Here is a 26,759-nt window from a genome sequence, read left to right on the forward strand (position 1 = left end):
GCCGAGGCTGAGTGTATGGCGTTAGGATGAGGAAGGACGAGGCTCTCCCTGGGGCTGATGCACAGCGAGGCTGCCAGGAGGTTGTGGGAGCCTTGCCCATGTCCCCTCCAGCACTTTGAAGAAGGCCGACTGCTGTCCACCCTCCACTGTTGTGTCCCCAGTGCCTTGGACAGGACCAGAGGCGGTCTTGGCCTCGTGGAGTATCCTGGCAACACGTAAACAAATACGTGTGAGGGGCAATGAGAGCCATGAAAAAATTCAGAGCTGGAGAGGACGGGAGGTGGGTTGTGTGTAAGGTGGTGAAGGAGGGCCTCCCCAAGGCAGAGACATTGGGTCAAAGATGGGGAGGAAAGGGAGGCAGTGAGTAGGGCCAAGGAAGAGGAACAGTAAGTGCAAGGGCTCTGGGTGGGAGTGGATTTGGTGGGGAATAGTGGAGTGGAGGAAGCAAGGGGAAGGTGGGACGTGGGCACAGGGAGAGGACGGGACAGCAGGAGGTGGGTCACGGAGCCTTCTACGTGTCTGAGTGAGGCTGGCGGGCGGGTGGCACCAGAGAGCTCTGAGCAGTGACATGGTCTGACTTGTGTCTTCAAGGGCACTCTGACTGCGGTGTGGAGGTTTGCTCTGAGAGGGGCCGGGGCGGGACAGGGAGGACCCTCTGAAGGCTGTGGCAGTGGTCCTGAGGAAGGGTGATGGCTTGGACGAGGGCAGTAGTCAGAGGGGTGAGACTCTGCCTGTGCGCTGAGGACCCGGCCAACGGTATTTGCTGACAGATTGACCACGGGGCAGACGTGGAGGAGAAACCGCAGGTGGTTCCGAGGTTTAGGTCTGAGTACCTGGAGGAGGGAGAAGAGTTTGTGGATCTGGGGGGGGGGGGTCCTGGAGGGACAGGTTTGGGGGAGAGCGGAGAGCTCGGGCTTGCTGGTGCAAGTGCTGCTGGAGCCACGGGAGCGGTGGGTCTGGGCCCTGGGCTGACAGCCCCGAGACATTTTCCTCCCTTCCCTCTCACCCCCGTGTCCCTGGGTGCTCCCCTGGCAGATGGGGCTGACCCCACGTCCGGCAGGCTGCCAGCTGTGTCTCTGATGGAGGACCCTCCACAGCGGCTGCGGTGGCAGGCCCACCTGGAGTTCACCCATAACCATGACGTGGGCGATCTCACCTGGGACAAGATTGCTGTCTCCCTGCCCCGCTCAGAGAAGCTCCGCTCCCTGGTGCTGGCTGGCATCCCACACAGCATGAGGCCACAGGTGAGGCCGTGGAGGCCTGACCACAGAGGGCCACGGGGGAGCTCAGGTGCCCCATCAAAGGCTGAGTGCCTGTCGGCCCCTCCCCTCAGCTGTGGATGCGGCTCTCGGGAGCCCTGCAGAAGAAGCGGAACTCGGAGCTGTCCTACCGGGAGATGGTGCGGAACAGCTCCAACGACGAGACCATCGCTGCCAAGCAGGTGAGCTGCGGGCGCGGGGCCCTCAGGAACCGTGGGCGGTCCTGTGGGCAGGGGGTGGTCTGCCTGGCGTTACAGGAGCCCCCTTGTTGGCCTCTCCTTGGCAGGGTGGCCGGGGAGAGCACAGCAGCTGCGTGGCAGCCCTGGGCGGCCCTCTCCCCCACAGACGTGCGTAGCGCAGTCTGGCGCCCTTCTGGGCTCCCTGTGGCACAGGGAGAACTGTCAGCAAGGCCGTCTAACCCGTTTAACTGGCTGCACACTAGGGTCACCCGGAGATTTTAATGTAGATTTCCAGGCCCCACTCCAGATTCTCCTCCCATAGTTCCATCCTGAAGCCCAAGAGTCTCGTTTCATTGTTGTAAGTTCCCAGGTGAATCTGATAGAATCAGTTACACGTAAGCTGGGCTCTAATCCTGAAGGGAAGGGGTCGAAGAATCCCCACTCCTGGGAGAGAAGCCCGCCTGGGGTGTACCCCAAACAGGGGTCTCCCAGCCTCTCCCCCAAGTCTCGGGTGCCAACAGCCTGGCGGGTGTGGACCTGTGCTGGCTGGCCTTCAGCCGTGTCTCAGAGGGTTTTGTTGTGTGTGGGCCGCCGGCAGATTGAGAAGGACCTGCTCCGCACCATGCCCAGCAACGCCTGCTTCGCCAACGTGAGCAGCATTGGGGTGCCCCGCCTGCGCAGGGTTCTCCGAGCACTGGCCTGGCTCTACCCAGAGATTGGCTACTGCCAGGGCACGGGCATGGTAAGCACAGCCCAGGAAGCAGAAGGGGTGTCCCCGAGGGTGTTTGTTCTCCAGGCCCCCGGAGCAAATAATCTCACCATCTAGGGCAGCAGGGCGTGAAGCAGGGGTGGAGGCGGGAATCCCAAGGAGGGCCGGGGATGCCAAATACTGTGGTTCTAAGCCTGAGGAAAGCACACGGTCTGTAAGTGACCCTTAGAATGGGCACTGCTTCTCACTTGTGTGGAGGAGACCTGGGTCGAGGCCCCTTGTCCCCTGCCCTGGCCAGGTGGCCGCCTGCCTCCTGCTGTTCCTGGAGGAGGAGGACGCCTTCTGGATGATGTGCGCCATCATCGAGGACCTGCTCCCTGCCTCCTACTTCAGCACCACCCTGCTGGGCGTCCAGACCGACCAGCGGGTCCTGCGCCACCTCATCGTCCAGTACCTGCCTCGCTTGGACAAGCTGCTCCAGGAGCATGACATCGGTAAGGACGGGCTGCCCCTCCTCTTCTCTGGGGTCAAGGACGGACCCGAGGCCTCCTGAAAGCGCCTGCAGAGGACGCAGCCCCTGGCCCTCGGGTGGGGGTGGAGAAGTGAGCGCGTCTGACGATGGCTGATACGCAGACATGCGGTCTCCGCTGCTCTTGTTCTGTGCTGCCCTGACACCTGTCTCCTCCCTCCCCCTGGAGCAGGGCGGGCCTCTTGCTGCTTTTTGGGAGACATTTCTCACCTTTCTGCTCGCTCATGTGCTCGGGGGTGCCCCTTCTCTCATACCGTTCCCTGCCTCATACCGTTTGCCCGCAGAGCTGTCCCTGATCACGCTGCACTGGTTCCTCACGGCCTTCGCCAGCGTGGTGCACATTAGGTTGCTGCTGCGCCTCTGGGACCTGTTTTTCTACGAGGGCTCCCTGGTGCTCTTCCAGACCACGCTGGGCATGCTACGCCTCAAGGTGCTGCTGCAGCCCCGTCCCACCCGGGGCCACGCCGCCCAGCTTCCCAGCTAGACCAGGAGCTCCGTCCCAGACGCAGCTGTCCCGGTGCCCCTTCTCTTGGCGATGCAGGGGGTCCGGCTTCAGCATCGTGTGGCCTAAGCACCGGCCCCTCCTGACAGCTACCGCAGGGGGGTGGTCTCCTGGGGCCAGGGACACCTTGTGCTCAGCTGATCACCCCGGGAAGTCACGCATGCCAAGGGATGGTAATTGGTCAGTGACCCCCCGCTCCTTCCCCTCACATGGCCCAGGAGGAGGAGCTGATCCAGTCAGAGAACTCGGCCTCCATCTTCAACACGCTGTCAGACATACCCTCCCAGATGGAGGACGCGGAGCTGCTGCTGGGGGAGGCCATGCGGCTGGCGGGCTCCCTCACTGACGTGGCCGTGGAGACCCAGCGCCGCAAGCACATGGCCTACATCATTGCAGACCAGGGCCAGCTCCTGGGGACCAGCACCACCACCCACCTCTCCCAGGTGGGCCTGTGAGGGAGGAGCTCTGCCTCACCTACAGCACGGGGGTCTTTCGAGGAAGCCCAGAGAGCGAGCCCGTCCCTGTCTGCTGCCCCCTCCCCAGCTCAGCACCCAAGGCCGGGCTCGGCCCAGCAGACCACAGCTGTGGGGCGACATGCCCAGTTTGGGTGTAGGGCAGACCCAGCTTTGAACTGACAGGACACTTCTGATGAGGTGGCCCGCCCGAGAGGCCCTGGGCTGTCCCACGGAAGGGCTCGACTCCCTTCCTCCAGTGCTGAGATGCCCTCCACCTGGCTGGGCGCCTTCCTGATGCTGACCCGCTCTCCTGCCTGCAGGTGGTTCGCCGTCGAACCCAGCGGAGGAAGTCCGGCATCACCTCCCTGCTCTTCGGTGAGCATTATGCCATAGGCAGCTGGGCCCGCTCAGTGGCTCCCTCCTGCCAGCCAAGTCTAAGCTTTTGGAGCCCGGGGTGGGGGGCAGCAAAGATAGAGCCAGGGGGGTGTCCCTTCATCCTCATACTTCGGGATGGACCCTGAGCCTCCCTGCAGTTGGGGAGGGGGCTGGGCAGGAGCCATGGCTGCCATAGCTCTCTGGGCCTCTCAGGGGAGGATGACTTGGAGGCACTCAAGGCCAAGAACATCAAGCAGACAGAGCTGCTGGCTGACCTCCGAGAAGCCATCCTGCGTGTGGCACGCCATTTCCAGTGCACTGACCCCAAAAACTGTAATGTGGTGAGTTGCAGGCTCCCTGTCCTGTCCTGAGCCCAGGGGCTTGACCTGGGGGCTCTCCTTCCTCATCCCCACCCTGAGGCACCCTTTCCTTGGTGGGCTTTCCCACTGCTCTGGCAGGAGCTGACCCCAGACTACAGCATGGAGAGCCACCAGCGGGACCATGAGAACTACGTGGCCTGCTCACGCAGCCACCGGCGCCGGGCCAAAGCCCTGCTGGACTTTGAGAGACATGACGATGATGAGCTGGGCTTCCGCAAGAATGACATCATCACAGTGCGTAAGGCGGGCCTCGGGAGGTGGGTGCTCAGAGGCAAGTGGATCCTGGTTGCTGGGAGCAGGTACTGCCACCTACCTGCTGGCCCCAGGGCTGTGGCAGGTTATCCAGCTTCACCCAAGCCCTCTCCCTGCCAAGAATTTCCATCGGCCTGGCTGAGGAGGAAACCAGAAGGTGTGCAAGCCACTGGGCCCGGGCAACCAAAGCTTTGCCCCCTGTCCTTTTCCCCTGCAGATCATTTCTCAGAAGGACGAGCACTGCTGGGTGGGGGAGCTGAATGGCCTGAGAGGTGAGGCCCTGGTCGGGTCTCCAGGTGAGGGAGGTGGGCTGGGCAGTGAGGCTGGTCACTCTTCGCTGTATCCCTTCGGCCCTGCCACCTGTCGCCAACAACTGGGCTGAGCCTGTCCTCAGCACCTTGGGGGGAAGTGTGGGTACACCAGGCTCCTCACAGGACCCCGCCTCTCCCACAGGTTGGTTTCCAGCCAAGTTTGTGGAAGTTCTGGATGAACGGAGCAAAGAGGTAAGCGGGGCACAGAGTGGAGCCGCCCTGGGAGACGCTGCCCCCTCCACCCTGGGAGGCCCATGCCCTCCTAGCCAGGGCCTGTGTCCTGACCAAGTTCTGGCATGTGGCTGTGGATGTGAGGACAGGGAGAGAGGGGGGCTGGTGGTGTGGGTCTGGGGCCTCTCAGACCCTGTCCCCGACCACCAGTACTCCATCGCTGGGGACGACGCCGTGACGGAGGGGGTCACGGACCTCGTGCGAGGGACCCTGTGCCCGGCCCTCAAGGCCCTGTTTGAGCACGGACTGAAGAAGCCATCGCTGCTCGGGGGTGCCTGCCACCCCTGGCTGTTTATTGAGGAGGTGAGTCAGTGGCTGGACCCATGTTCCACACTGTTCTCCCCACGCCCCTGGGCCCTGTGGAGCTGGTGGCAGGAGCTTTTGGGGTGGTGATTTGCACTTAATCGGACCCTATGGCTCCGACCTACCCAGTTGTCCCTGACACTATCCCCCTGCCCTCAGGCAGCGGGCCGGGAAGTAGAGAGAGACTTCGACTCCGTGTATTCTCGCCTGGTGCTATGTAAGACATACAGGTAACCAGGGCCCAGGCCCCTCCCCTGGCAGGGTGTCCATCCCGGCATCCTTGTGGGGGGGAAAGGGAGCAGCCCAAGCCTGCACGCCGGGCAGCTTTCGTCCCCACTTCCCCAGGCTGGATGAAGATGGCAAAGTTCTGACCCCGGAGGAGCTGCTCTATCGGGTAGGTGGGGCCTTGACTGCAGCCTGGGTCCTGGGCTGGCACTGGGTGCATCTGAGTGACAGCTGTGTCTTCCCAGGCCGTGCAGTCTGTGAATGTGACCCACGATGCCGCACACGCGCAAATGGATGTGAAGCTCCGCTCCCTCATCTGCGTAGGGCTCAAGTGAGTGTCTGCTCCTGCTGCAGGTGTGACAGTCCCCGGTCAGACAAGGGGCAGCCTTGGCTTTGGCCCTGTGGGGGAGCAGGGGCCTGTGAGCTGGGCCTTCCAGGACCCCGAGGAGGTGGACAAGTGGAAGGCAGCAAGGCTGACTCTCCAGGGCCTTCTTCTAGCACAAGACCAGCTCTTGCTCTGTGGCCAAGGAAGGCACTTGGGGGTTATATCAAGCACAGATTTTAGCAAAGTGACCAGTGAAGAGACTTCCTAGAAGTGAGTCTACTGCAGCAAACTAGGGAGGGGAGCCCTGCCTGAGGAGCCTTGGGCATTTGTGAGGCTCAGGCCTGGGTGAAGGAGGTGTTTCTGGATCTGCCACCACCTGGGGTGGGAGGAGGGGCTGGTGAGACAAGCTCAGGAAGTGGCTGTGGCCCCACCAGGCTGGTGAGTATGCACTTCACTCGGGACTGACCAGCAGGGCTCAGGGTCCCTGTGCCTGGCAGGAGGCGCTAGCTGTCTCGGATGCAGAGAGGAAAGGGCTGAGTAGAGGACATGGAGGGAGAGGGGCTGGGGCTAGAGAAACCCTGGAGTGGGGTGGCCCGGCCCAGGACCAGAGGGCAGAGCCCCACGACCAGAGGGCAGAGCCCCACCATGGTCCTCAGAAGACACTATGGATGCCCCCCCATCCCCAGTGAGCAGGTCCTGCACCTGTGGCTGGAGGTGCTCTGCTCCAGCCTGCCTACTGTGGAAAAGTGGTACCAGCCTTGGTCCTTCCTGCGCAGCCCCGGCTGGGTTCAGATCAAGTGTGAGCTCCGGTAAGGACCCTGCCACGGTGCTGGGCTTCTGGAGCCCAGTCCAGTGACCCTGGGGGTTGGAGGTTGGAAAGAGCCAGCCTGAGGGTGACTGACAGCCTCCCTTCCCTCCCTCCCTCCAGTGTCCTCTGCTGCTTTGCCTTCAGCCTCTCCCAGGACTGGGAACTTCCTGCAAAGAGAGAGGTAGGTGGTTGGGGTTGGTCCCTGGCCCAGCAACCTTTCTCCTGAAGGGGCTGCTGTGGTGTGTGTGCTGGCAGATCAGTCCGAACACTTCCTGGGTGGCTGAGGCAGGGCCCCGTGGTCTCGCCTGAGTGCTGGCATTGCCTGTAAAGGACCACTCGGGCTCCTGCCACCTGGGGCTTCCTTGCTGTGCGGCCCCAGACACTGAGGGGCTGTCCCTGTGTGCAGGAGGAGAAGAAGCCCCTGAAGGAAGGCGTCCAGGACATGCTGGTGAAGCACCACCTTTTCAGCTGGGACATAGATGGGTGATGCTCTTCCTCCAGTGGCCCCATCATGCCCAGGCCTCTCCCAACCCATCGGCTACCAGAGCAGCTCCTTCCTCAGCAAGAAAGCAGCACTGCCCTGCTTTGGACAGGGGCCGAGGTGGCCCAGGCCTAACCCAGCAGGAGCAAGGGGAGAAGACATGGAGTGTCAGCCAGGCGTCATGGTAGGGAGATAGGGGACACCACCCTGAAGCAGAAGGTGGGGGGCCTGGCTCAGTCTGTCCCACCCAGTGTCTTTCTGTCGGCCCGGGCCCCAACTTCACTACTTGTACTGACCATAAACCTCGTGAGGAGGCAGAGAGCCACCTGTCAGTTTTCACTCAGGAAAGGAATGGGGGAAAGGAGGGGGGTGGCTAAAGGCTCCTTGGCCTCTTTGGGTTGTAAATAAATTGTCTTTGAGAAACCACATCCGTCTTTGGTCCAGTAGGGGCCATGGAGCTCTATGTCCAAGGTTCTGCCCTTTCTGGAATGGTCTAGATGGACAGCCTGGCTGGGAAGGTGGGGCTGTGGTGTGGCCCTCAGATGCTTGAAGGCCTGGGGCCCAGCCGTACCAACCGCGTTGTCCCTATATTGAATGCAGACTAACAAATGGGGTTTCTGTTTTTATTTTAAAAAGTTCACACAGCTTCCCCACTTCTGTCCCAGCACTGGTTTTGGTGACTCCCTCCCCAGTAGCCCAGGGCCCTGTGGGTGACACTGACAGGCCAGAAGGGAGGCTGGGCCCCAGCACAGGAGGGAGCCATGGCCTGAGGGCTACCTCTGGCCCCACTCTGTGGCTAATGCCCCTCCTGTCCCAGGGCTGTGGTGGCTGCAGTGAGGCAGCGGATGGAATGTGGGCAGGGGACCAGGAAGCACCTCTGCCCTTGTGGCACTGATAAGGAGCAGGACAGGTGGGGTACAGGCTGTGATGGGGTGTCTACATGTCAAACGCACGTGAAGGGTGGAGCTAGGGACCCCAGAAGAGGTGGTCTCCAGGCCATTCCGTATGTGCACAGTAGGATGGGAGGGAGCTGCATCCTCCTTCCCCCCCAAAAATATATGTATATATGTATGGCGATATATAATAGAGGTATGTACACCTGTACAGAACACGTTTGCTACCAACCGCTAAACGGTTACACTACACCAAGACGTTAACGTGGCAGCTCCCCCCACCCCCCACCAAACCCCCACCTTCCCAGGAACCTGGGGTCGGCCCACTGGGAATGGGAGGTCGAGGCCCTGCTTGCTTCTTCCCTCACAGGGAAGGGAGGGATTCATGCCTTGCCCACCTGAGCAAACTGCAGCCGGACAGGTTACCTCCAACCTCACAAAAGGAGGTCAAATAGAACACCCCTGGCCTGTCCAGGTCTCTCAAACCCAGGGGTGGACCCAGAGCTGCTGCTTGGCAGCTTCTCTCTTGAGTGAGCCTGAGCCAGGGAGGGGGAAGCAGGGCCTGTGATTGTCGGGACTCACGACCGCACGGAGAGGCTGAACCAGGCAGGAGAGAGCCGAGCTCCCTACAGTTCCCGAGGCTCCCAACTTCCAGCCCCTCCAGTCCCCTGGCAAACCTGAAAGCTACAAGCAGGAATCCCAATGTAGCTGCAAGTCGTGGCCGTCAAGAAAGTCTGTGGAGAAGAGGCTGGGGGCCGTGGTGCTGAGCGGGGCCAGGCTGAGCACGGGGCCACCTGATGACAACTCTAGCCAGTCCATGCTGTCCAGGTGGCCGTCAGCCAGGTCCAGGCCCATGCTGCCGGGCTCGGGGGCAAAGTGCAATTCCGAAGTGTCCATGGGTGAGGGGGGGTGGTCCAGGATGGCAGAGCTGCTCAGCATCTGGCTATGGAGGTCATCAATGAGGGAGAGGGGCTCTGGCCCCTCATGTCCACTGGTCAGCAGGGGCAGCCCTGTGCTGCTCTCCAAGAAGTCCTCCAGGCGCCCAGGGAGGGCAGGTGAAGCCGATGGAGGCAGGGCAGCCTGGGGAAGATCAGCAGAGGGCGGGGAGTGTGTGGCCAGGGGTGACCCGCAGGCTGCTGTCGAGGGAGGCTTCTCTTTCCCTGGCAGGGATGGTGGCTCCTTGAAATCTGCTGAAATTTCTGTCAATCAAGGACATAAATGGATGTCAGAAACCAGGCCTGAATAGGACCTGAAGTTGGACCCTACCTTATACAACGTACAAAATTACCGCAAAATGGGCCAAAGATCTAAATTCAGGAGCTAAAACTACCGAACTCTTAGAAGAAAACAGGGAGGAAATACTCATGACATTGGATTTGGTAACGATTTCTTGGTTATGATGCCAAAATCACAGGCAACAAAAGAAAAACTTGATTACAGAAAATTTTCAAACTTTTCACTATCAAGAGAGTGAAAAGACAACCCATGGAATTGGAAAAATATTTGCAAATCATATTATCTGATAAGTGATTCGTATCCACAATAAAGAACTATAATTCAACAAAACCCAAGTGAAAAATGTGCAAAGAACTCGTGGACATTTCTCCAGAAGATACACCAATGACCTGTAAGCACATGAAAAGATGCTCCACAGCACTAGCCACGAGGGAAACGCAAACCAAAACCACGATGAACCGCTCACACCCACTGGGGTGGCTGTAATCAAAAAGAAAAGTGTTAGTGCAACGGAGAAACCTGCACCTTGTGTACTGCTGGCATGAATGAAAAGGTGTAGCTGCTGAGGAAGAGTTTCGTGGTTCCTTGAAAAGGTAAATATCAAAAACCTTAAGGTCCAACAACCCCCACACCGCTTCTGGGTACAGAAGCGAAGGAGGGAGAGCAGGGGCTCCCAACAGCCGCCCGTACGGCCACGTGCACAGCAGCACTTCTCAGAGCGGCCAAGAGGTGGAGCAACTCAGGTGTCCAGTGGGCGAACGGATCAGCGTGATGTGGTACCGCCACACGGTCAAGTACTATTCAGCCATAGAAAGGAAATTCCGGTGCACACTACTGTGTGTGAACCATGATGGCTCTATGCCAAGTGACGTGAGCCGGAAACAAAAGGACAAAGACCAATTCCATTCATAGGAGGTCCCCACTGTGAGTGTACTTAATGCCACTGAACAGTAAGTACATTTAAAATGGTTAGAATGGCAATTTTTATGTATACTTTATTTTACAATAAAAAAAGTTATGAAGAAACAATCTCCATCCCTGTAGGTCCTGTCCTCTCACTCTTCTCCCATCCTAGCTGGACACTGCTCTCACCAGATGACCAGCTCCCTCCAAGTAGACTGGTCAACCCGCCCAACTGCCACCAGTGAAGACGCCGCCAACCCTACCCACTTGATTCAGATGCCCTCTTCTGGCACCCTTGCCACCTCTTTTTCTCTGGCCACTTCCCAGTGGTCCGCTGGGTGCAGGCGGCTCGCCCCCTCCCTGACTCTGCCACGTCCTCAGCCCTGGGGCTGCAGGCCGGCTTCCTCCCCACTTCCTGCACAAGCTCTCTGTTCCTGTCCGGCCTCGTCCCTCCCACTTTCGGTTCCTGTCTGGACACTGGGAACTCCTGAAGGTCACACCCAGGCCTCTCCAACTGCCTCCCAGCCCAGCAGCCTCAGTGCCACTTGCTCTTGTCAGAAATCCTCCTCAGGTCCCACTGCAGACCCCAGTGTCCAGGGAGTCTCCCATTGATCAAAATCAATGACCAGGTTTTGAGCTTTTTTTAAAAATTGAGGTAAAATTCACCATTTTGAAGTGTACAATTCCATGTCTGTGCTCTCTCCCTTTATTCTACCACCTCACTTAACCCTCCCCCTACCGACATAAAGCAGTTAAAAAAGAAAGTCCACACTCTTGCTTTCTTGCCTGCTGCCACTCGTGAAATCCCTGTGCTCCAACCTGACGCCAGCCCTGCTCTGCTGCCCTGTGCCCTCCCTGCATTCGGGTCCCCTCCCCCACACCACCAGGTTGGCCCCCTGGCATGCAAACGTGCTGCCCTTTCTTTGCTCCCCTTTGCAGGAAGCCCTCTGCAGAGAGCTCTCCAGACCTGCTGCTCCCCACACCTGCTGGCCTCTATTCAGCCTACAACTAACTTGCCCACTGTAGCGCCCTGGCTGAGGTCACCAATGGCCACCAGATCTTGGTCTCTGTCTTCCCTGGCTGCCCATCAGCAGCCCTCAGCTTCGGGCCTTCACCCTCGGGAATGCCCTCCCCACCTTGGCCAGCCTCATCTGCGTGTGTCCCCAGCTCCGCTTCATTCTCTGCTCACCCAGCCTCGTGGCTCTGCCTGCCGATCTAGACGCCAGCAACTCCCCAGTTACTGCCCTGAGCCCAGACCTCACCTGGGCTGTGCGCATGATTCCTCCAGTCTTGGGACATATCTAAACCCAACCGAGGCTGCACATTACATGGCCCCACACACCCCACCAGAGCTCCCCCCCAGTCACACATCTGCATCCTGGTGACTCAGGCGGAAACCCTTGATGCCATCCTTGGCTACATTCTTGTCCTCTCGCCACACTCCTAATCCATAAAGAAATCAAACTGGCTCTCTCCACAGCAGACTCTGACTTCTCCTGACTCCTCGCTTCTCCAGTTTGCTGCCGCCTCCCAGCGCCTGCCCTCTGCCCCTGGCCTGGATCGCTACGGCGGTCGTCTTGCTCCTGCCTTTCCATAATCCTCTGCTCAAAGATGTGCGGTGCATTGCGGCATCATCCAGAGTCAAAGCACCTCCACGCTGCACCCATGAGGCCTCGTGATCTGCCCTTGCCCTGACTCTGACAGCTGTACCTGCTCACCAATCACCCACCCACCATGCACCTGAGATCCTTCCCTCCTTTTCACAGCACTTAGTCCTATCTCAAATGATATAATTTACTTATTTTGTCATTTAAATCCCATTATTTTGCTCACTGCTGTGTCCCAGCACTGCAGGGACAGTGCCTTCCAGGCAGTGGGTCTGGGTAAAGCAAAGGAGTGTTGAGGCTACACTTCCCCTCCCCCGGAGTCTTGCCAAGGCCCTGGAGGCAGGGTGTCTTAACCCTTGCTGTGTCCAAAGTTCGAGGCCTGTTGCCTATTAAGTGGTCAATAACAAAGAATAATCGACCCAGCAAGGGCTGGAGACACGCTATGGAGGAAGGAAGAGGCAGGGAGGCAGTTCAGGGGTCTAGACTTTACCTCCACTCTGAATAAGAATGTCAAACAGGTCATCCATCTGTTGACTCGAGGAACCATTTTCCTGTGGGAGAAAAAAAGGACAGAAAAAAGAAAGGTGAAAATCTACAACAGGAGACCCCTAGCTGGGATCAGGGCGTACGCCCTCCCCCTCTGCCCAGAGCTGGGAGCCAGACCCAAAGAGCCCACCGGCCTAAGCTCAGGCTCCAGCGCCCACATACCCCACTGGACCAGGCCCCGGCACACCTGCCTGGAATGGCACAAGGCCTCTGCGCCCTTACAAGACTGGTTCCTGCCCACCCCCATCCTCCAGCTGGGCTTGGGGGGACTGTGGGAGCCCAGCCCCGCCGCCTAGGCAGCCACCCACCCTGACCAGGCCTCAGCCTACCTTCTTCACCTGCTGCCTGGGCTGCTGGTTCACGGCTTCTTCATAGCCAGGCGGCTCCTTCTTCAGCAGAGAAGTGGGGGTCCCAAAGCGGGGCTGTGGTGGGATCTCCAGGTCCATCTGGGCTGGTGGGCCGGGGGCTGGAGAACCAGGCTGGGACAAGGGCTGGACATGAGAACGGTGAGAGAAGCAGCAGTTGGGGGAGGGAAGCAGCCCCGGGGCGCTGCACACTGAAGGAGCACAGGCCGGGAGGCGCCCACCTTCTGGGCCAGGCCAACTTGGCCAGCAGCACTGGCTTTCAGGAAGCTTTCAGAGAAGCCACTGGGGAAAAGGGATCCAGGCTGGCGGAGGCCCTGACCTCTGACCCTGCAGAGGGTGGGGCTCTGGGCTGGCTCCCCCTCTCCTCCCTTTCTGCCTAAGGTTGCTCAGGGCTGCTGTCTCCCATCCTGAGGTGCCTGGTTCCTGGCACTGTCCCCTCCATCCTGGAATTCTGCAGGGCTGACCGGCCACACAAAGCCAAAAGGAGGCTGGGTTGAGGGTTTGGGCTGTTAGGGTGGCAGCGGTGGCAGGGAGCCAGCTGCCAGTGACACTGTGGTGTGGTCCCCTGGCCTCTCTGAGGGGAAGGAAAGGAGTGAAACTCACCAGCCTCAGCCCAGTCAGTGCCCACCCCCCGCCCCCGCAGCCAGACCCCGGGCCAGAGAGCTGAGCCCACAGCCTCTCCCTGACCCTCACAGAGGCCCGTCCCACACCCACGGAGCAGAGGCAGGCGTGGGCCTGGCCTGGGGGGCCGCTCCGGAGCCCTCTGCTGGGGTACAGAAATGTTCTGACATCAACAGCCGGAGGAGGTCTGCAGCCACTGACGGCTCCACCCTTATGGCTGTGGGGTCACGAACAGGTACCACAACGATCCCAGGTCTTAATACCCTCTTTGGTGACAGAGGGATGGCAATCCCTCATTTGAAGGGTTGAAGGGGAAGTTTAAAGGAAGCAAGCCTGACCTGCCCAGCCACGGGGGCTCCCGGTACGCAGGGCTGCCATTAGAAGCACCTTCACACACTCCTGTGTCCTCTACTCCCGCCCACAGCCACGTACCTGCTGGGGACTCCCACTGGCCAGGCCAGGGCTGTCTGCGTTCTTATTGGTCACGGTGAGGACGAGGTGGGTCCCTGTGGAGTCAGTGATGATGGTGGGAGGTGCGACCCCCTTGACAAGGCCAGAGTCCTGTGGGCCCAGAAGCAGCTGGGGTGCGGGGGCCGGCTCTGGCTCGGGCAGCACAGCTTCCTGCTTCACCACCACTGCAGGGGGCGCCAGGGCACAAGTGTCTATGTGGTGGGCAGCAGGGGCTGCCAGGCTGGGGCTGAAGGGGTGAGCAGGGCCCAGGGGCTGCTGGCTCAGCTGGCAGCTGGAGAAGCTGTTTTCCTGCTTCACTGGGACGCCAAGAGGGGCAGGGGCCGGGGCGGCGGCCGGGGCAGGCTGCTGGGCCCGCTTCTCCTGCTCCAGCTGCAGCCTGAGCCACTCCACCAGCTGCTGCTTCTGCCGGAGCATGCGGGTCAGCTCCTCGATCTGCTTGTCCTTCTCCTGCAGCATCTGGTCCTTGTCACGCCCCTCCAGCTCTGCCCGCACCCCAGGGCTCACGCAGCAGGACCCAGCCCGGGGACCCTCCTCCTTGACGAGGATCTGCAGTGGCGAGGCCTGCAGGGTGAGCTGGGTCAGTGGAGATGTCACCATCTCACCAAAGGTGTCCCCAGGCGTGGAGTTCTCGTCGCCCGTGCTGAGCAGCGAACGCTCCGAGGGCGTGGGAGACACGGGGGGTGTGGAACCCGTGCTGCCGAATTTCACCACTCCGTTGCTGGTCACGGTGGCCACCACCACCTCTGCTGGGGCCAGGCCTGCTGCCACCAGGGCGGGCCCCGTGCTCAGTCGGGCCGCGGGGAAGGCCACCACGACCTCGCCAGCCTTGGGCAGGATGGAGGTGGCAGCAGGGACCTTGGAGGCTCCCGGGGCAGGGCTGACTTGCTCTTGGTAGGCACGCAGGCGCTCAATCAGGTCTGTCTTGGTGCCTGAGACGGGCAGTGACCGCAACTTCAGCTCCTGCTTCAGCTCTGCCACCTGCAAGGGGGCGGACAGTCAGGGCAGCAGGGGATGCAGGGAAGTGGGTCCAGGCAAGAGGGCAGTCAGAGGAGGACAAGCCCTGGCGTCTCCCAGGCCTCGTCTCCTCAGGCGCCCTGGCCACTTCACATACCTCCGTGCCGCCCTCACCCCCCGCAGCCCTGGAGGGGGAGACGCCTCCCCCGCCCCCGTGTCTGGGCAGGACACGCCCTCGGCTGTCCCCTGCCCTAGCATGATGGCTGGTGCTCAATGACCACTTACTGGACTGATTAAATTTTACAGATACAAACATGAAGCTCACAGGAGGAAAATAACTTTCAAGATCACAGAGCTAATGCTCTGAAGCCGCTGTGAGGCACCGGTGTGTTGCTGCGGTCAGGGCACGATACAGGCCGGGCGGGAGAGTTTGTTCAGAGGACAAACTCTCAAGGGAAAATGTGACCTCTTGGGACAGTCTTCTGATCCGGGGAGAGGACGCAGGCCAGGCCCCAGCACAACCCACCCCTCCAAGGCCCCGGGACACGAGCACGTGCCGCCCCCCTCCCAGGCGGATTCCCCGCTCGCCCGGGAGGCAGGGGTGTGGGGCTGGGGGTCAGTGCTGGCCGGCCCAATGGGGGAGGCGGGTGTGCTGAAGCAGAAAGCCCCGCGTCTGAGTCCCGGCTCTGCCCCCCGCCAGACCTCCCCCGAGGCACCCCTGCCAGCTCATCCGTAAGTGGGGGACACTCCCTGTCTCCCACACGGCCCTGTAGAGGCCGAGGAAGAGGAGAGGCACACAAGGGCTGGGTAAGCCCCAAGGCCCTGGACAGGTGCTGGCTGATGTCGCCAACGGCCAGGGCCAGGCAGGCCCTGGGCCAGGTTCCAGGTGCCTCTGCTGGAGACTGGCTCTGGAGCTCTGCTCCGCCTTCCACCACCACGGGTGCCGGGTGCCGAGCGCCGAGCCGGCTGCTCTCCCTAACTTTCGGATGACCGCCTACCTTCATGTCGTCCAGATTGGCAGGCAGGGACCCCGGTTTGCCAGTTAGTGAGGTGCTGTTCTGACGTGCGAGCCCACCAGGCCCGGGGGCGCCCGAGCCGGAGCCGGTGCTGGGAGTGGAAAGGCTGCGCATGGGGGCGGGCCCACTGCTTGCCGCAGCCTCACTCGCCGGCCTGCGGAAAGACAGACAGCAGTGGGCACCCACAGGTCTCCCCCTCCCTCTTCCCAGGGGCCGAGCACAGGTGGCCTGGGACGGGGGTCTGCCCACAGGCACCGCCTGGGGACTACTCCTGCAAGATCCAGACAAAGGATCCTTGAAGACTGGGGTTCACCCACCCCAGACCTGGCTGGCACCTGCCTGTCTCGGGGCACCCACAGCGGGGGTGGGGGGAGGGGGGCTGTGGTGGGCTCCTACTTTGGCGGGGCCGGCAGGATGGTCTGGTAGTTATAGTGCTGCTGCTGCTGCTGGTTGAGGATCTGCAGCTGCAGGAAGAGCTGCTGCTGCTGCAGGATCTTGGCATAGGAGGAGTCCATGGGGGGCGCCCCCTTGTCCTGCTTTTGGTCCGGGGGGATGTACTGGTGATACTTGAGCTTCTTCACCTTTGGCTTCAGTTCCTTGGCTTTCTTGCTGCGCTGCAGCTTCTCACCGGCAGACTTGGGTTGGCTTTGCTGAGGGCGCAGGAGACGAAGGGGCCGTCAGGGGCAGTCCCAGGCCTCTCGGAGGGAGGCCGCCAAGTGGGAGGCCGGTGGCCATCCCACTGCAATGGAGTGGCTTCCGAGCAGGCACTGCCACCCACCCTGCCTCGTCCCCCTCTCCTCGTACTAGACCGTACCCCTCAAAAGCGGAGGCCTCATCAGTGGCCAGAGGTGTGCCAAGGAGGGGGCAAAGGCGGACTGGGGGGGAAGGCTCCAGGCTAAGAGAAAGTCAATCAAAAGCAGATGTCACTGTCACACCAAGCAGAGAGTGAACACGACAAGGGGGTAAAAAGAGCTGGTCTCTGGAGCCCGTGTCACTCACACCAGCTCCTTCACAGAGACCGTGTCGCTCAGACCTACAGGAACCCTGCCCGGGCAGGGAGTCCCAAGTTCACTTGGAAATGAGAAAACAGGCTCAGAGGCCACACAGTGACCTTGATCACGCCACGTGAGGGGACCTGGGACCCAAACCCAGGACTCCAAAAGCTCTGCTCCTTCGCCAAAGGGGCCTCGAAGACCCCCGACTGGCACACCAGGGACCCGGCTGACCAAGAAGGGTAGTGGATCACGGCCGGAGGCCTGTGGCTGTCAGGAAGGGTAGGGCTGGATAACGGCAAGCATCAGCAGGGATGTGCCAGGCCAGGGCTGTGGAGAGCGGAGAGGTTTTTGAGCCGGGAATGCCAGACAGAAGGGTGGGGACTTGGTACAAAATCCGCTGGGGTCGTGACCCAGTGGCAATGGGGACTGAAGCACAGTTTGGGCAGACGGACCAGAGGAAGAGTGGACAACGGGAGCACGTGGCAGGGGAGCAATTCGAGGGTTTACAGCTCTGAGCTCTGGCAACTATGACACCGGTGGCCACTTTGCGGGAGTCAGGAAGAGGCTCTGGTTTTGGGAGGGAGCACGGAAAGAGCGAGGAGACGAGAGAGCTGGCAGAGCACCTGGGTGCGTGGAGAAGACCCGGAGCAAGGCTGCGGAGCGAGCGGTGGGGCCAGTAGGGACGGAGGACGGAGGACGGAGGACGGAGGACGGAGGCTGAGGGCTGGGCCCGGGAGAGCCCCGCAGAGAGGGAGGAGCAGAAGGAGCCGAGGGAGAGCAGGCACGGAGAGAGGGGCACGGCCCAGGGGTGCCTGAGGACGATGGGCGGCCAGGGTGGGAGTCAGGGCCCCCGAGGAGGGCTCCCTGGCGAGGCTGGGGGCCCGCCCACAGGGGCTGAGGCCGACCCAGAGAGGAGGAAGTGAAGACAGACACGCACACTTTCGAGCGTGTGGTGGTCAAGGGAAGGCACAGGTCATGACGAGGAGCAAGTCTGGGGGAGGAATTTGGGGGGAATGCTAACAACTGTGGCCAGTCAGGAAGAGACCACAGAGGCAAGGAAAGCACCCACTGTGGAGGGAGCGGCCCAGAGCCAGCACAACGCCCTGGAGCACCGGCTGGAGCACCGGGGGCCGGCCGAGGGCGCTGGCTGCTTCCTCTGGGACTCGGAAGCCTCAAAGCAGGCAGGCTGGCTGAGGGGCGGGGCCCACGCAGGGCGGGTGGGGGGGCTCAGGGAGCCCCACAGACAAACACAGCACCCAGAGGTGCAGCCACGGCTCAGCTGGCGTGAGAGAACACGAACTTGGCCCACTCCCAGGCTGGGGGCGGCAGGAGCAGAGGACCACGGAGGGCCAGACTCCCACCAGGGCGGGTGGGGAGTGTGGGGCGACTGGAGAGCAAGGCCCGACAGGGGAGCGGGCGGGGCGGGAAGGGAGGGAACCCGGCCAGCAGGAGCAGGGCTGGGTTGCCGAGGCCCTGGAGGCGGGGGCTCTACAGGGCAGGGAGGACCGGACCGCGCTCCTGGTGCCCACGGGGTTGACGGCAAACCCAACGGCCCCTCCAGGAATTTCAGGGCGGGCCATGAAGGAGGACAAGAACGAACCCCTGTCACTGCCAGCTGAGTGACCTTGGGCCCTGACTTCACCTTTCAGCTCTGCTGCTGGGGGAGCAGGCTCTCCGGTGCCCCCCAGGGAGGGCCGAGATGAAAGCCCGGCAGCCCAGCCCGGAGCACAGAGCACGCCGTGCTCGGTGAACGGGGGAGAGCGCTGCGACAGCCGGCATCCGCGGAAGCACCGAACACCACCTCGGTGACCTCTGCTAGGCCCTGACCAGGGGGCAGCGATGTGCACCCCGCCCCCGCAGCTGTCCCCACAGGGGCACGAAGTCACAGCCGGCTGCGAGGGGCACAGGGAGGGAAGAACGGCCAACTAGAGAACGGTACCTTAATGAGCGTGGGGGCGGGCTTGGCAGCGGGGACCGCGGTTCCGTTGGCGAGGCTGGGGGGCAGAGGAGGCTGATCCGCCAGGAAAAGCGTTTCTCCAGCATCTGGGCCCACCGGGAGTTGAGGCACAACCTGCGAGAGAAGGGGAAGTGAGGGGGGCGTGCCATCTCCGGGGGGCAGTGCATCCGGCCCTGCTCTGCCTGGAGGTGGGTGACCGTCACTTCCTTACGTACCATCACTTGGGGCAAAGGGGACGAGAAAAGGGAGAGACAGAGGGTGGTCGGGGTGGGCCAAGGAGGCTTAGGAATCACAGGTGGCCCGGTGTCCTCCCCCTGGGACCACAGGCTGGCCAGACGCGCCCCTTCCCTGGAGCAGCCAGCTCTTGAGCTACCAGCGCAACACCCCTCCTACCATCGTCTGGCCTGGTCTGAGCGAGGGGCCCCAAACGGGGCGGCTCCAACAAGTTCGGGGCCCACAGGAGCAGGGGAGGCACGCGGGGCAGGCCAGCTCACCTGAGTGGGGGGTACAGGGGTGGCACTGGGCAGTGGCTCGCTGACTCGGGCTTCCAGGGGTGATGGCACTGAGCCCTGGGACTCATGGCTGGCAGGCTGCTCAGGGGATAAGGCATCGCTGCTGTCCTCATCGAACGAAGAGCTGTCCGCTACCTTCGGGTAGTTCACCTGGCCCACTGAAAGCCAAAGCCAGCGTAAGGCTCCACCTCAGGCCCCAGGGAAGGGGAAGGGGGGCCCTGCTCACCCGCCAGAGGCTGTCCCAGCCAGGTGCCCGTCGGTCCTCCAGCCCCCTCCGCCCCCCTGCCCCAGCCCAGCAGCAGACAGGAGACGGGAGACCAGCAGCCAACCTGCCTGGTGGGTCCGAGAGAGCTCTAGGAAAGCGCATCATCGTGACTTCGAAACAAAGGCTGGAAAGAGTCCCACTGGCCCATTACAGTGCTCCCCTGGGCAAGGAAGGACCTGACCTTTCACCTCTTGCTTTTAACTCTACACTGCAGTCAGTCTGGAAAGTTCTCCCCTCCCTCCCTCCAACCCGCTACCTCCCCTGGCTCAGCTTCCCTGCTGCTGTTACAAGTACTTTGTTTCCACCCCGTGGCTGCACACGAAACTCCCCTCTTCCCCAGAGGCTTGTGGACCCTGCAGGGAGGGCTCCCCAGCCAGCTGCCTGAACCACGACCAGGGGCAGTCCAAGGAGCCTCTTGGAAAAGGAACACCTGCCCGTCCAGGTGAGGCAGGACCACTGGAAAGATGGTGACCTCCCTTGAGTGACTCCCAGAGACCGAGGCCACCAGAAGAAAACCCGTCCTGCGGGCTATAACCACCCTGCCCCGCTGCACCCTGGGCTGGGAGGGACGAGAGTGCAGGTGCCTCTGGGGCCGGCTGGGGCCAGGCTGGGAGGGAGAGGCAGCAGGAACCGAGTCCTGGTGTGGAAGTGTCAGGACCAGAGCAAAGGAGAGACGGTAACAGGGGCCAGTGGAGTGATGCAGGAGACCCAGGCCACGACCCCCGCCTCAGCACTGCTGGGGAAGAGGCTCTGCACCAGGCCGCCGCCCGCCCAGGAGGAACCCAGGCAGTGACCACGGCACAGAGGTGAGCTGTCGGCCACACCTGCGGACCTGCTGTGGTGGGAAGACCGCAGAAAAGGAACAAGAATAAGCCAGCAAGTCTCCCAGCAGACGCTTCCCCTCCAGGGCCATGACCTGAGGCTCTCTCCTCCCCTGGGGCCTGGGAAGGAAACCCGTGGGTCTGTCCCTCCGCCAGCCAACTGTGGTGACGCAGCCAGGCGTGCCCATGGCCGGGCTGGCTCACTGCCCTCTCGTCTGTCCTGGCAGGGCCCCCGCGCAGTGCACGCAGGGAATGGAGGCTGCTGACCACCGTGGACTTCAGGACATCACACTCCTGGGTTTTCTCCCGTGATCTCTCACTGCCAGCGAGACAGCAGCCGCACGAGGGGACCAGCACGGAGGAGTTGCATCTCTCTGCCCTCTGGTCCCCCCAACCCAAGGAAGCTGCCGGCCACCCTGCAGAAGGCCAAGGACTGGTGCAGGCCTGGGTCACCGCGGCCAGGCGTGGGCCGAGTGCAGGATGTGGAGGGACAGAGACGGGTCCCTGCGCTCTGGGAGTCATGGCCTGGCTGCCTTGGGGTGCAGAGCGTGCTCTGTGCTAGACGGAAATGCAGACGCAGGGGACGGTGATGAGGGGCTCAGGGGGGACTCTGGGAGAAAGGCTCTGAGACACGAGTCTCAGGGTCGGCTCGGGGTGGCCTGCAGAAGAGGTGTCTGTGCCAGCGACTGTGGCAGATAAGGGAAGTCCCTCCCAGGGCCCCTTCTCTCAGGCTTTGGACGTCTCAGCTCCTGCCCCACCCCTCCCATCTCCTGACCTCACCCACAGCCTGCTCCACGTTTCCCAGCGGAAAATCCGTCCTAACCTACCATCTCCCTCTTTACCTCCCCCCTCACGTCTTGATCAAATGCACCACGTTGGCCATCACCACTTCCTTACTCCCTGCTCTGTGCTCAACCCGCGTGACCGGCCCTTTGCCAGCGAGGGCTTCCTTCTCTCCATGGCCAAACCAAACTACTCCCAGGCCTGAAACGGGCCGTGCTCCGCCAGACCTCCAGGACACGGCCCCTGCTGCCGCCTCCGTCCGGAATGTCCTTCTGCACTTCTCCACTCGACAATGTGATTCAACCTTCGGGTTGACCCAAAATGTGCCGTATCATCTGTGGCACTTCCCCAGCCACTGCACCGTGCCCCTCCCTGAGGGCAGCCCATCCCGGCCGGCCGCGCTCCTCTGCACCGGACACACAGCCCCCCGCTCTGTGCTGCCCGCCGCAGCCCTCCCGCGAGTCTGCCAGGTGCCAGAGCTGTGCCAGGTCCCTCGTCCTGCAGTCCAGTGACTGAGCTGCATCACAGGGCCTGGCCTTTCTGCTACACGATGCCGGCATCTGCTCGGGGGCCAGACTCAGAAGTCACCTGTTGATACATCAGTCTCCACCCCGCGGACTGAATTCTCTGAGGGAAGCCGGGCAAAGCCATGAGCCAGAAGGGCTGGCGGGGGCCCAGGGAAGGGCTGCCTCCGGCTCAGTGGCGGCCCCCTGCCCCGTCACGCCACCACCTGCGTGCACAGTGGCCTCTGACCCAGGGCTCAGGGCACAGCTCGCACGCTTTGGGGCCCACTCCTGTGGCTCCCCTCGCGCGCCACGCCCCACGTCTAACTCGTGTGGTGGGCGCAGTCGAGCCTCCTCCCCTGGAACCACGGCTACCTCCCGAGAGCAGGAACACACAGGCTTGTCCGTTCAGGCCTGGGGCCCGCTGCTGCAAAGCGGACCTGTCTGCACCAGAATGTAAGGGAATCGTGTCCGACCACTTGACCGTGGCAGAGGAAGCCCTGCCCGTCCTGGGCTCTGCCCGTCTCCCATCCCAGGTCTTGACACCCCTCCTTCCAGCTCCACGTCCCGCTCTGCCTCTCCCCCCTGCACGCACTCCACCTCCTGCTCACCCTGCAGCCCAGCCTTGGCGGTCACCTCCTCTGACACTGCGCCCCCTGTCAGGGCAGGGGTGGGGGGCCCTCTCTGCGCGCCCTCCCCAGCACGGCTCTGGCTTCTGCCTGGTTTAGCTGCCTGTGTCTGCGTCTAGATGTGAGCTCTGGAGGGACGAGGGGCTCGGTCTGCCTTGTGGGGCTGTGGTCCTAGCACCAAGCACACGGTTTGGATCAGCCAATATTTCAAAAGTAAAATGTCTGTGGAAAGTGCCAGGCTCCAAAAAGAGATTTCGCCAATGAAAACCGACAGTGTGGCACAGGCCTCCGGTTCCTGCCACCTCTGCACGCGCACGCACACACCGACCGTGACGTCCCCCGCCCTGGGGGAGGAGAGCAAGCCCAGAGCCGAAGGCGGACAGAGGCCTCTTTGTTGTTCACCTTGCTACGCTGGCACGGCACTGCCCCAAGCTGAGACGACCTGTTTATCAGGCTCTCACACCCTGTGCCTCAGGTCCCCGAGTCACAGCAGGAGGTCAAAGGGCAAGACACTCAGGGGGCCCCCCCCACCTGGCCTGCAGGCCCACACGGGGTGCCGGGCCTCCTCACCGATGAGGGCTTCCTTCAGGCTGGACTCCACAGGCAGGATGTTCTTCTCCACCAGCTCCATGGGGCCGGGCCTCTGTGCAATCTTCTCGTTGAGGTCGTCGGCCAGTCTGGCCCTCTTTAGCTTCAGCTGCTTGGCCTGCAGGGAAGGCTCCGCCGAGGTCTCTGCCGTGGGAGAGAGCGGAGTGCGGGAGGATGTAGGGATGGATCTGGCTCTGCCCTGGGCGCTCCAGAGCGCCTCTCCTTTCCTCTGAGGGAGGAGCGGAGGCCACCAGAACGCAAAGCACATCCCAGGCAGCAAAGGGCGGCCCAGCTGAAAGCTTCGCAAGGACAGGAGAGGAGGCCCCCGCTGTGGGCAGCGTGGGGTCACACACGGCGGTGCAGCGGTCTCTACTCCCCCGCGAGCTCTGTGTTACGGGAGCAATTCACCCCCCCCCCCCCCCGTTTTGGGCCTCAGTGTCTTCGTCTGTAAAATGTTGGGGCTCAGACTGGGAAAGCTCTCTTCCAACCCCAAAGGTGGTTCAAAACTACAACAAGAAACGGATGGATTCACACTGCCCTCAGCAGCCAAACTCCTCCCGTCACTAGGGTGTGGATGAAGAGCGTGCTGGAGCCGGGCAGAGGGTGTCTGGGACGGCCGCATTTATCCATCTCAGGTGCTCAGGTAAACGCTGACTCGATGAACCAATGAATCAATGAACGGGTGAATGAACGAATGAATGAAAAAGAGAAGGCAAATGCATTTTAAAAACAGGTTTGGGGGGAAAGAACTTTGTATCAAGAGATGAGATCCAAGACCACCCTCATGGCCACAGGAGAAAAGGGTAATAAGCCAACCCAACAGAGTGTGACTGTGGTTGTCTGGGAACTCCCACGACCGGCGACGGCAGCCACAGCCCTGCCGTTCCGCCGTGCCGAGGCTCCAGCTCCCCCACCGCCTACAGGAACGGGAGTGATAGGAAAGGGAAGAGATGTGGGTGGCGAGATGGTGAGCCTGCAGCGACAACAAGGTTCAGAAGCATTTCCATGATAACACACCTTCCAAAATGTGCATCCTGACCAGCTCCGATCTCTCTGGCCGGGAGCGAATCTTGCGTTTCAGATAGTCCTCTGTCTGCAGGAAAAACACACCGAGAAGCTCTCAAACCCGGGGCACAAGCTTGTGGCACGGACCAAAATGGAGCTGTGGCCGTTGGTCGCCTCTGCAGCCCCCAGGACCCCAGCCCAGGGACGGCAGGGTTCAGAGGCCCCACCCACCAAGGGCACCATCCGTCAAAACCACTGGTCATTTTGAGGTCAAACTACTGATATATCTATTTTAAATCTACTACTTTTACTGTCATAAAAGTAATATATGTTCATCAAAGAACACAATTAAAAAGTAAAACAATCAAGTATTTTAATCATCCCCTGTTAGTATTTTGGGGTATTTGCTTATAATCATTCTTCCACAAAGGCAACACCTTAATTTTGTAGAGTTGTAAGCAGACTGAATACAATTTTTATATCTATTTTCCAAAACTTTTTTATGATCTCATAAACAGTTTCCATTCATTCTGGACGACTACCGAGAACAACACTAATTTTGATACATGGTGTCATAGCTCCAGTTCCTCCAAGTCCGAGGGCCTCATTTCCTCATTTCTGAGGCTCCAGGCAAACGAAACCGTCTTGTTGACAGCCCCAGAGCTGCCCCCACTGCCTGGCGCTCCCGTTAGAACGTATTCATGTGGCCCCAGAGCCATCGGACTCCAGGGCTGGAGCTCTTAACCTCCGCATCAGGAAATTTCAAACCGTACTTCAAGTCCATCGGTGGTTCAAGAGCAGCAGGGAAGAGACAGGACGAGGTAAAGTAGGGCAGGGCAGGGCAGAAGCAGAAAATACAGTATTAGACTACACTGCGTGCGGCAGAGGTCAAGGCCTTGTTCTGTCCCGCTGGCCCTCGTCGGCCACACGGGCTCTGACCGGGCAGCCAGAGCCAGCCCGGGGTGATGCGGAGCTCTCCGGGAGGTGGTGTAAGAGGGGCTGGGCCCTGGTTCCGTCACCCCATAGGCAGAGGGCAGAAAAAGTGCTCTGGCTGCCGTAGGAGACGCTAAAGCAGGTGCCAGATGCCGCAGGTCTCCACAGCCCTCAGAGGATGGCATGAAGGTCTGGGCAGTGCCCAAAGCCAAGACAGAGTATAGTACTGATAAAAAAAATACCCAAGTCCACAGACCAAGGTGTGAGTCCCAGCTTTGCCACTTGCTGGCTGGACAAATTACTTAAAACTTTCTTAGCTGCAGCTATAAAATGAAGACAGTAACACCTAATTCATAAGAGCTAGTATGAGCATAAACAAGAAAATTATATACCTTCACATATAAAAATGCCCAACAGCCCTGGCTGGTGTAACTCAGTGGATTGAGTGCTGGCCTGCAAACCAAAGGGTCGCTGGTTCAATTCCCAGTCAGGATACATGCCTGAGTTGCGGGCCAGGTCCCCAGTAGGGGGCACATGAGAGGCAACCACACATTGATGCTTCTCTCCCTCTCTTTCTCTCTCCCTTCCCCTCTGTATAAAATTAAGTAAAATATTTTTTTAAATGCCCAGTAAAATGGCAGTTGCTTTAATGGGCTCACAGCTACTCCCTGCCCGCTGGAGAAGCAGCCAGGAAACGGGCCGGGGCGCAGGCAAAGCCACTCCCTCTCTACCGCGCTGCACTGTCCCACACTCCCGGCACGAAAACTGTCCCGTTTGTTCCTGCTTTGGTTCACTCTAAGGATTCATCATGACTTTCCTTAGAACGTTTTTAAAAATAAACTTAAAGAGAAGGCAGCAAGAAAAGCCTTGGAGGTCAACATTTCAGGCTCTGAAGAGCTGTGGGTCTTGGGGGACCTCAGTCTGTGGTCCTCCCTCTGGGAGATTCTCTTCCCTTGTCTTTGACGTGCAAGACAACAGTGAAGGGAGCAAGAGGGGAAGCGTGTGCTGGCAACTTCCTAATCTCCACCCACAGCGGACAGAGGAATATTCCCCTGGGGCTCCCGAGGGAACCGAAACCAAGCGGGGACAGGCAGCAGCCAGGTGCGAAGCATGAACCTGGCCTCAGAGCAGGGCCCCAGCTTCTGCTTCCACAGTCTCAGACGGACACCGGCTGCTCAGGACACACGAAGACCGGCGAATGCCTGCCCTGAAAGGTGTGAGCAGTGTAGCCACTGACGCGGAGGCACCACGGCTGGCGTCGTGCCCGCACGTCCGCAAATGGTTCAGGTGGAATCAAAAATGGGAAAATACAAGTGGTCCCCAAAGCCAGAGGAGGGGGGATCAGTGATCACTACAAACTCTTGAACCTGCGTGGTAAAGGAGGAGACTCCCTCTGATCACGCCCCATGTTCCGGGGCCCACTCTGGGAGATGGCGGGGTGGGGATGAAATAGCAAACGAGAGCTTTCTGTTTGGAACTGAGAGGCAAGGGCCGGCCCTGCGGGCGGGCGGGCTGGGGAGGAGCACAGCTAGCAGTGCAAGGTGCTCTGACCGCGCTCTCTCCAGAGGCGCTCGGGAGGAAGACAGTGCCTTACCCTGGCCCGCTCCAAGCTCCTTCTCTGCTCGTGAAACGCAGCTGGACTTTTCAAAGCTGTCGGGAAAAGAATCACAAGATAATCACTTCGTTAGTGAAGCATCGTGTCTACTGCTACAATTTACTGTGTTGAAGACATCTTAAACTCAAGTTAATTTTAGTAGTGCTATTAACATCAGCTGAAATGAGGAAAAAAGCAGCACCCAAGTAAGCACACGTCTTCATGGTCCGGCTTACCC

The 26,759-nt window shown here is 60.7% G+C and overlaps 2 protein-coding genes across 14 annotated transcripts in view; one reads left to right on the forward strand and one right to left on the reverse strand.

Moving 5' to 3' along the window:
- The window catches only part of SGSM3 (small G protein signaling modulator 3), a 44,694-nt gene extending 33,768 nt beyond the window's left edge, over window positions 1-10,926 (forward strand). For 3 of the 8 annotated variants that reach the window (XM_036019661.1, XM_036019663.1, XM_036019662.1), the window contains exons 5-21: window positions 1,036-1,244; window positions 1,334-1,441; window positions 2,037-2,180; window positions 2,446-2,641; window positions 2,961-3,106; window positions 3,397-3,621; window positions 3,954-4,008; window positions 4,222-4,349; window positions 4,467-4,622; window positions 4,858-4,912; window positions 5,094-5,485; window positions 5,645-5,715; window positions 5,831-5,879; window positions 5,956-6,041; window positions 6,722-6,844; window positions 6,964-7,024; window positions 7,250-7,750. In XM_036019661.1, coding sequence (XP_035875554.1) covers window positions 1,036-1,244; window positions 1,334-1,441; window positions 2,037-2,180; window positions 2,446-2,641; window positions 2,961-3,106; window positions 3,397-3,621; window positions 3,954-4,008; window positions 4,222-4,349; window positions 4,467-4,622; window positions 4,858-4,912; window positions 5,094-5,485; window positions 5,645-5,715; window positions 5,831-5,879; window positions 5,956-6,041; window positions 6,722-6,844; window positions 6,964-7,024; window positions 7,250-7,330 — 2,285 coding nt within the window. In that variant the 3' untranslated portion in view covers window positions 7,331-7,750. Of the gene's footprint in view, window positions 1-1,020; window positions 1,245-1,333; window positions 1,442-2,036; window positions 2,181-2,445; window positions 2,642-2,960; window positions 3,107-3,396; window positions 3,622-3,953; window positions 4,009-4,221; window positions 4,350-4,466; window positions 4,623-4,857; window positions 4,913-5,093; window positions 5,486-5,644; window positions 5,716-5,830; window positions 5,880-5,955; window positions 6,042-6,721; window positions 6,845-6,963; window positions 7,025-7,222 lie in introns of all 8 variants that reach the window. The other 5 variants (XM_028532992.2, XM_036019664.1, XM_028532991.2 and 2 more) reach the window with 5 other exon arrangements.
- MRTFA (myocardin related transcription factor A) overlaps window positions 7,936-26,759 on the reverse strand; it is a 169,817-nt gene continuing 150,993 nt past the window's right edge. For 5 of the 6 annotated variants that reach the window (XM_036019656.1, XM_028532989.2, XM_028532988.2 and 2 more), the window contains 11 exons: window positions 26,522-26,577; window positions 24,007-24,082; window positions 22,972-23,133; window positions 19,383-19,558; window positions 18,871-19,002; window positions 16,333-16,586; window positions 15,919-16,090; window positions 13,928-14,944; window positions 12,839-13,000; window positions 12,454-12,514; window positions 7,936-9,416 (listed from right to left, as the gene is read on the reverse strand). In XM_036019656.1, the coding sequence (XP_035875549.1) occupies window positions 8,902-9,416; window positions 12,454-12,514; window positions 12,839-13,000; window positions 13,928-14,944; window positions 15,919-16,090; window positions 16,333-16,586; window positions 18,871-19,002; window positions 19,383-19,558; window positions 22,972-23,133; window positions 24,007-24,082; window positions 26,522-26,577 (2,783 nt within the window). In that variant the 3' untranslated portion in view covers window positions 7,936-8,901. The remainder of the gene's footprint in view (window positions 9,417-12,453; window positions 12,515-12,838; window positions 13,001-13,927; window positions 14,945-15,918; window positions 16,091-16,332; window positions 16,587-18,870; window positions 19,003-19,382; window positions 19,559-22,971; window positions 23,134-24,006; window positions 24,083-26,521; window positions 26,578-26,759) is intronic. The other variant, XM_036019657.1, reaches the window with a different exon arrangement.

The sequence above is a fragment of the Phyllostomus discolor genome, chromosome 2, assembly GCF_004126475.2.
Source record: "Phyllostomus discolor isolate MPI-MPIP mPhyDis1 chromosome 2, mPhyDis1.pri.v3, whole genome shotgun sequence".
Taxonomy (NCBI): Eukaryota; Metazoa; Chordata; class Mammalia; order Chiroptera; family Phyllostomidae; genus Phyllostomus; species Phyllostomus discolor.